This window comes from Chaetodon auriga, chromosome 8, assembly GCF_051107435.1.
Source record: "Chaetodon auriga isolate fChaAug3 chromosome 8, fChaAug3.hap1, whole genome shotgun sequence".
Lineage (NCBI taxonomy): Eukaryota > Metazoa > Chordata > Actinopteri > Chaetodontiformes > Chaetodontidae > Chaetodon > Chaetodon auriga.
In genome coordinates, this window is record NC_135081.1 from 9,609,349 (window position 1) to 9,618,520 (window position 9,172).

The 9,172-nt window shown below is 41.4% G+C and overlaps 1 protein-coding gene across 1 annotated transcript; it reads left to right on the plus strand.

Moving 5' to 3' along the window:
• The first annotated feature begins 84 nt into the window (after positions 1–84).
• On the plus strand, positions 85–8,124 carry sdha (succinate dehydrogenase complex, subunit A, flavoprotein (Fp)). The gene is made up of 15 exons (XM_076736812.1): positions 85–194; positions 1,110–1,193; positions 1,493–1,654; positions 1,839–1,982; positions 2,607–2,771; positions 2,894–3,042; positions 3,186–3,310; positions 4,392–4,560; positions 4,662–4,857; positions 4,978–5,149; positions 5,420–5,538; positions 6,013–6,124; positions 6,228–6,358; positions 6,616–6,729; positions 6,821–8,124. The coding sequence occupies exons 1-15, from the start codon at positions 132–134 to the stop codon at positions 6,905–6,907; spliced, it is 1,992 nt and encodes a 663-aa protein (XP_076592927.1). The 5' UTR covers positions 85–131; the 3' UTR covers positions 6,908–8,124.
• The last annotated feature ends 1,048 nt before the right edge of the window (positions 8,125–9,172 follow it).

The window sequence follows — 9,172 nt, forward strand, 5'->3', positions numbered from 1 at the left end:
TAAAATTTGTTACTGGAAAATCATTAGGTGTAACATGAGCGATACCCCCGTTTTGGGAAAGTGGTTGAGTCCAGTGCAACAGAATACGTGAACCTCCGCTGTCTCTCTGCATCGGTCCTTCAGTTGACAACATGGCGAGTGTCCGTGCTGCCTCCCGTCTCCTCTCCAAGCGGGTGCTCTCTAAAACAAAAGCAGTGAGTATTAACAACTGGATATTCAGTTTTTCACACATCTATATGTGCTCTATTAATGTGCGCCTGTTTTCTTCTTAACGCAGAGAGGAAGAATTTTGCTGCTCTGTCAGCTTTCGTAACCAGCAGATTCTTACTTGCGTAACCAGTGTTATGTAGCTGCTGTTTCAATGTGACACTGAAGAAAAGCTACTTTGCGAGCACAACAAAAATGTTTTATCTAGCCGTGCAGTCCATATTTGTTTCACATTGTAGACAGAGAGCAATGTTTTCAGTAAACTGTCATTGTTTATTGAAGTAGTCCGACGTGTTTATACGTTACTTCAGTTGCCCTTGTAGCAAACCGTGTTAGCTAACGTTGCTGTGTGTTAGCTAGCGAGCTGGTAGAGGATACAATGAATTTATCTGTAAAGGCAGTTTCAGACTAAAGTAATCTTAAATGATATCTTAAATCATGAACTAGAAAGAAATGCTCAGTGGTAAGCAATTACGGATAACAAGTATTTATTGTTATAAACATATTAAATTTAGATGGCATATATTGTTATTTTAAAAAGTTTCCATTGGCATTATTGTTTATTTATACTCCCTTTGTGTAAAATGTACACATATAGTTGACTTTTCTTTTGTATTTTTTATTCTCTTCTGTGTCTCCTTTTTTTAATTCCTGCTTTTATTGCTTGCTGGCAGGGGATTAATAAAGCTATATCTCATCATATCTGTTTAGTATTACAAATGAGTTATGAGGAATATACATTTAAAGCTGCCTTCACGATGGGAGTAAACATCGTGCTTAATCATGGTTTGTTTTCTTTAAGTAAGCATCAATCGATATGGTTAATGTTACTCCTTTGAGGGATAACTGTGATGCTCTCTTGTGATTTCTCTGTGGATGTAAATTGCTGTGTTTTCTGCCAGGTCCCTGCTGCTGCTGTTCAGGGTTCCAGGAACTTTCATTTCTCCATCTACGGCAAGAAGAAAAATGCCAAAGTATCCGATGATGTGAGTTACATTTGCTCTTTTGTGTTGAGCAGCATTTAATAGGGTTATTAGTATGGTTGCATGGAAGGATACAGTTTTGCAGATGAGTAGAAATGTGAGTCTGTACATACTAATTTTGTTGACTGTAGCTTTGGATATCAGTATCAAGTTATTACCTTTTGATCATATATAATAATGGCCTCAAACTGGCCTTGAACTACGCATGCTTACTGCACTCCCTGACTATAGTGAGAGATTCAGTTTCCACTATGCGCAGGCTGCTCTTAATTGGAGTATCTTCTGTCTGCCATTGTTTTCAGATCTCTACCCAGTACCCAGTTGTGGATCATGAGTTTGATGCTGTGGTAGTAGGAGCCGGAGGAGCAGGGCTCAGGGCAGCTTTTGGCCTGTCTGAGGCTGGCTTCAACACTGCCTGCGTCACCAAGCTCTTCCCCACCAGGTCCCACACTGTGGCTGCACAGGTATAACAACACATCTGCTGGATTTTATCAGGCGGCAAACCTTTCTGCGTCCATTCAGCAAGGATTTAAAAAGATTTGCAGTGCTGCTTTGTTATGCAAATTCAAAGCTTCATGTTAACATAGTAGAAAGTAGACTGTCTTTTTTGAATTTCATTGAATTGTTGAATCTTAACCTGATTCACAGGGTGGGATCAATGCAGCTCTGGGGAACATGGAGCAGGATGACTGGAGGTGGCATTTTTATGACACAGTGAAGGGATCTGATTGGTTGGGGGACCAGGACGCTATCCACTACATGACAGAGCAGGCTCCTGCAGCCGTAGTGGAGGTAAGGTTTCACACACATGCACAACAGTGGTTATGTTAGCTGTCAGTTATCAGCTTTTTGGCACCAAAGCAGGATATCAAGAGACTGTAAGTTGTTCAATTAGAATATCCAATAGACAATTTAGGAAAAAAGACTAAATGCTTGCCCCCTTTATTCTAGTTAGATTAGATCTCAAAACCTAAAATACTAGAAAAATTAAAATGATTATTTCACATATTTTGAGTCAAAAGCACATTTTTACAAATCCTCCACCAGCATGGTGTAATGTCATTGTCTGAAGTCATTTCACTTGATGTAATGTCAAGGTATAAAAAATGGCTGTTAAAAAAATTGAAGAAAATATTAAAATAATTATAGAAAATTATAAGTTGTGGTTATATTATTTTGGTTTGGTTAGTATTTCTGTGGGTTGCAATTAACTTCCATGTAATGTTATTTGACAATTTGTGTTCATTTCCTTCCTTTTTGTTTGGGAGATTTGGTAGGTGATTAGGTCTTGTTTTCTATATCTTTGTGGGTTTTTAATTGCAGGAATTTTCATTCTTCCATCACACAATCAAAAGCGCTCTTTCCACACACAACAACAGTAAATCTTGACCACAAGTTGCTATGCCTCTTTGCCAGTTGGAGAACTTTGGCATGCCGTTCAGCCGCACTGAAGATGGGAAGATCTACCAGAGGGCCTTTGGAGGTCAGAGTCTCAAGTATGGAAAAGGAGGCCAGGCCCACCGCTGCTGCTGTGTTGCAGACAGGACAGGACACTCGCTACTGCACACACTTTATGGAAGGGTAAGTCCTCACACCTGTTCTCTATGTTTTCTGTGACTCAATCGGTAAATAAATCAAAACTTTCTGTGGAAGACCATTTAACCTCCTTTCATGTGTTTGTCTGCCTTCTCTCTTCTGCTCAGTCGCTTCGTTATGACACCAGTTACTTTGTTGAGTACTTTGCCCTCGACCTGCTAATGGAAAATGGAGAGTGTAAAGGAGTGATTGCTCTCTGCATGGAGGACGGATCTATTCATCGCTTCAGAGCTCAGAATACTGTCATTGCTACTGGGTAGGCTACGCACTCAATCTTTACAAAAACAGATGCTTTTTCTTGTAATCTTGTAATTGTAATTGTCTTCATTTAGAGTTTAATCTTGTTAACAACAGTGTTGTTCATGAAAGTTTATACATGAGTTATGTCCGTCCTTCCAGGGGCTATGGAAGAACCTATTTCAGCTGCACATCTGCTCACACCAGCACTGGAGATGGAAATGCAATGGTGACCCGAGCTGGCCTGCCCTGCCAGGATTTGGAGTTTGTACAGTTCCATCCCACCGGTGAGGAAAAGCACCAGATAAATGTCATGAAATAGTGCTAAAGCTTTAAAGCAACATGGTAAAAGCAGTATCTTATTTTGAGAGACAGTCACTTGAAAATGCCATAGAAGCTAAATTCATACTGAAAAGACCTGTCTGGATTTCTGACAGGACTAAAGGTGTGATAAGACACTGAAAAAATAGTGAAGACTACATTGTGCTCCAATAATAGACCTCACTTACATAAAGATAGGCGGTCATCTTTATTTTTGTTTCTGTTGGACACTCGACACCAGATTCTTCAGTTATGTATGAAGTAAACCAGTGAGGCCTGTTGGGGGGGGGGGGGGTGTCACTGAAGTTCGTTGAGTGTGCACCAACTTTGCAAGTCGTTTCAGTGTCTGGCTTCATACTAAAAGCAGCGATTATTATAGACTTTCTCATTGGCTGATGAGATAGACTCTTATGTGTTGGTTCACAACACTGCCCATTGGCCCATGAGGCAACTATAATATGAAAATATTTTGTATTGTAGAATATAATAGAACAATAAAATCAGTAGCTTAATGGGGGTGATGGGACTGTCATCATGTGCAAGGGAACTTGTTTATTAATGTTTGTCTTCCTTTTTCTAATACACTGAATGAAGATGAACACTAAAACTAATTAATTGAGGGTAAAAAGCAAGACTGTTTCCTGGTGCTCGACAAGCTTTCAGGAGTAAAATTACACTTTAAATGCCATAGTAATTAAACTTCTCAGTGTTTAGTCAGTAAAGCTCATTTTTCTACTTTTCACTGATGCAGTATCGTGTCAACAATATATCTTGTCCTTCTATCAGGAATCCTATGCAGTATTATCATTGAAAGATAACTGCTATTCAGTAGTTCACCACTTAACTATTACTGTACTTGTCTTATTTATTAATCAATGTTTGGATCCAAGTTACCATAATAACACAGAGGAATAATGTATTAGAAAACCCGGACTAAAGCTCAAGGTCAGCTTTCTATGATACATCTTTTTGGTGTCAGTGTTTCTAACTGAACGGTATCTCTTACGCTTACAAATGCGAGTCCCTTTAACGTGTGAATCTTTACAGGGATCTATGGAGCTGGCTGTCTAATCACGGAGGGTTGCCGTGGTGAGGGAGGGATCCTGATCAACAGTGAGGGAGAGCGTTTCATGGAGCGCTACGCACCCAACGCCAAAGACCTTGCCTCCAGAGACGTGGTCTCCCGTTCCATGACCATAGAGATCAGAGAGGGCAGGTATGGACAAAATATGTGTGTGATGCAAGTGAGCATGCAAAAATGGAATTGATTCACACACACCTAAACCATCACTTTAATGCCTGCCTTCATTCCTCCAGGGGTGTTGGTCCAGAGAAGGACCACGTCTACCTGCAGCTTCACCACCTGCCTCCCCAGCAGCTGGCCACAAGACTGCCTGGCATCTCCGAGACAGCCATGATCTTTGCTGGAGTGGACGTCACTAAAGAGCCCATCCCTGTCCTGCCCACTGTCCATTACAATATGGGTGGAATACCCACAAACTACAAGGGACAGGTGGGTGAAGTGTGAACAGCTGTCTGCATCCACACACATTCCCTCCTCATTCTCCTTTAAGTGCTTCACTGTGAGCCTCACCCCCAGCAAAGTGATTCACCCTTTTATATTTCCCATCAGGTGATCACTCATGTCAATGGAGACGACAAGGTGGTTCCTGGACTGTATGCTTGCGGTGAGGCGGCATGTGCCAGTGTCCACGGTGCAAACCGGCTGGGCGCTAACTCTCTGCTGGACCTGGTGGTGTTTGGCAGAGCCTGCGCCCTCACCATCGCAGAGGAGCACAAACCTGGTGAGGACCTGTGTTCAGTTATGTTAGTTAGTTTCTTAAGTTCTGCTTCTTTTTATATTTGACACTTGAGCACGACATATAGTGTTGTATGGTGCATAATATACTAACGTCTGTATCTGAGAAAAAAAAAACAGGTCTCTTGGAAAATACAAATTCACCTTCTGTTTTGATATCAAACAACTTCACTGCTTGGTCAACATGCAGGATAATATCAGTGTTCCAGTGCCTGCTTGCGCCACTGCTGACTCTGGTGTTTTGCTTTCTCTTCAGGAGAGAAACTGTCCCCACTGCAGCCCAGTGCAGGAGAGGAGTCCGTGGCCAACCTGGACAAAGTGAGGTTTGCCAACGGAAGCACGAGAACCTCCGAGATCAGGCTCAATATGCAGAAGGTACACACAAACACACACCAAACACTTAATGAGACCAGTAACATTGTGCATTAGAAAAAAAATATTTGGGAATTCATTCAACCTTTATTTTAACTCAGAAATACATTGAGGTAGAGACCTCATTTACAATGTAGCCGATTAAAACAATACAAACAAAAGCACTTAGACATGGAAAAAGCCAAAGAGAAAATTACATAAAACTTACATAAAAGTGCAACAAGAAGAAAAAGCAATAAAAGCCATAAAAAAAATGTGTTGTATGAATGTGTAAATGTACATAGAGGTAATCACAAAAGCACGAATCACTGCACATGAGATGCTATGCAGTGGTAAGCCAAACTGCTATTCAAGTGTTTGTTAGGGTCCCTCATATTATCTCTTGGCCTGTGTTGATCCGTATTTTCCTCCATAAGGCCCACAGAAACATGTACAGACAAACACAGATCACCTGTCTCTTCCTACCTGTCCTCACAGACCATGCAGGCCCATGCTGCAGTGTTCCGTACCGGCCCCGTTCTGAAGGAGGGATGCGACAAGATGGACGCCATTTACCAGACCATGGATGACATCAAGACCTTTGACAGAGGTACTGCACCACTTTGTGTGTCTGCTTACAGTTCCTCCTCTATGTGCAAAGAGGTGCCATAACATCACAATAAAAGCAGACCAATAAGTGTGCTCTCCTACAGGCATTGTGTGGAACACAGACCTGGTGGAAACGTTGGAGCTGCAGAATCTGATGCTGAATGCCGTCCAGACCATCCACTCCGCTGAGCAGAGAAAGGAGAGCAGGGGAGCCCATGCCAGAGAGGACTTCAAGGTCACTTTTACCATACTTAATCTGTGAACTTGTGTTTCTTTATCCATTGTTCTTGAAGTGGTCTCTCATCTCTCTTTCCTCTCTGTCAATGCCAGTGTTCCATTGTCTGCATACCTGAGATACATTTAGTCTTAACTTGCTCTTTACTAAACTGACTTTCTGTTTCTTTTTGCATCTGTGTATAATTGCCTAAATAAGCAAGCCAAACTTCTCACTCTCTGTTGTTAAGCCAGTCTCGCCTCTTGACTATATTGCAGGACCGTGTGGACGAGTACGACTACTCCAAGCCCCTGCAGGGACAGGAGAAGAGGCCCTTCGATCAGCACTGGAGGAAACACACTCTGTCCTACGTGGACCCAAAGACTGGAAAGGTAAGCTACCCTCCCCTGTCTGCTATTAGCCATTATTAACGTTAAAGTCCAACAGATTCAGTAATATGTGATTAATCTTGTCTCATCACAGGTGACCCTGGAATACCGCCGTGTCATTGACAGCTCTCTGGATGAACAGGACTGTGCCCACGTCCCTCCTGCCATCCGCTCCTACTAAGAAGATCTCCTCCTCTTTCCTCCTGTCTCCCTCTCACATCCGATTGGCTCATTTATTTACTATGTATGGAGATGCTTTTCCTGTAATAGAGATGACATTTTGGGACAAAATATGCTCATGGTTGCACATGTGTATCCATTTTAGAATATATAATACAAAATTGTCTTGTCTTTAAACTTCCTCCCTTCCTGTCAACTTCCTGTTCCTCTCCTGTGTTTTGCCTCGATTTCATCTCGATGGTTGTGACCTTTCACTCTGTGTGAGCTGGTCTTGTATATATCATAAGGCATTCAAGACAAGTGGATGACTCCAGCCTCCAGCTTAAGAACAGAAAAATAGACAGCAGTTATTATGTGTTGCACTACTCAGGCCTGGGCTTTTGTGATGACACAATGCTTTCATTTCCTTGTCTTGCATTGCATTAAATACTTATTATAACTTCTCTCCTCTGGCTGTTTGAAGTGAAGAGATTGGAGAATTGATTGTCACTTGAAATGCACAAGTCGCCATCAAGCCACAGAGGGAAGTTTTAAGTATGTAAATATTGCATTAATGTACAATAATCATGGCAAGCTATACTGTATGTACTTAGATTCTCACTCACTATGGCCTTCAGTCTTGGATAGTGTCGTCCAAACTATAAAGTGCATCTTCATCGAGCTCATGTTCAGTAAATAATCAGCTGTTTGATGAATTTGAGCTGAAGCTATTTGTCGTTCTTCACTATAAATCTTAACCAAACAAAGCAGCTCAACACGTGTTTCTGTTTAGCCACGTTATGGTGTGTCATCTGCTTGAACTGTGGCTTCTTTATGTGTTTTGATGTCAGTGTTGCTTTCTCTGAAAACTGAACACCGAGGATAAATTTCAGTGAGAGTCGGCAAAGTGCACAGAGCTGTGTGAGTTATTTGGCTGATTAGTGTTCTTCCAGAAGTTAGAAATTATTCTGAGCACCAACGTCAGTGGTGGCTCTAGTCTAAGTGGTTCAAGAGCAGCTGTGATCAGAGTTTTTCTGCCACTACACAAATGACTTTGAAGGTGTGCTCAGTGTTGTCACTCAAAGTATGGAACAAGTTCACATGCCATGTTTCTTGTACTGAAACATTGAAAGGGTGACTTAATTTATTTGCCTGTTTTAAAGAAAGTTTAATTTTCTGGATTTGCCATTTGTACTTGTTTTCATATGTTAAATAAAGTGTAGACTATGCACATAGAAACAGCTCTTTGTCTTCCTCCAATGGGCAGGGAATGGATGCTATGCAGTCAAAGAGCTCTATACTAAATCATGCATAGTTTTGTTCAGGCTTTTTCAGAGATTTCTCTGGTCCATTTTTAGTTGCCATGACTTGCAATGTTTATTGTGTCGTGTGCTGTTTATGGCCACTAGGTGGCAGCAGAAGCACATTGCTGAACCAGAGGTTCTGCAGCAGGCTTCCAATGTTGTTTATGAACAGTATGATATTCTCTCTGCTCTCTGTGGCTGCTCCCTAATGACTGTAATGTCATGTGTGGTGCAGCTCTTCTATAAAAGCCCTGCTGTTAAACAATCTCTTACTTTACCGGAAATTCTGCAGAGAATGTCAATAGTCACTAAACAAACACTGGAGAAACCTGAGCCCCTGTCATGTTCTGACCAGCTGTAAAAGCCAAACCCAGAAAGGCAAGGCACAACACTGGTAACACTCCCTGTGTCAGATCAGCTGTTTCCTATCGCCTGTGTCTGTATGGAACACTTTCACAATCATGATCACCATGTGATTTTACAAAACTATGATCCTATTTTCCCATTTTGGAAAAATATGTAGTGCAACCCAATGTGACCTTTAATACTGCAAGACTTTTCTTTAAAAAGGTGTTTTTCGCAACAATAATTCTCATATTGAATTTACTTTCAGACCAGATTTTTCTACTTGAACTATATAAACAACACTTTATCATGTGGAGGTTCTTCTCATTTAACCAAACTTCTCTGGGAAGCATTGTGAGAGGCCTTGCAGATTTGTTCTTCTTTCAAAACACGTAGTAAAACACCCACTGAAAAGAGCAGTAAGAAGCTATAAGAAGGCTACAAGCTTCCTGTCAAATGTAGATGTGAGGCATATGGACTGTGGTAAATTTGAACAGCCCTGGGATATATGTGTCAAACTTATGCAACCACAATGCCTTGCTCTTCTTTGTAAAGCAGTTCTCATCAAGAGAAGCAGAGCCTCGTGTATGTTCAATCAGCCTGTGCTGAAAACCACGTCCATTTATTGTTTAAGCTAA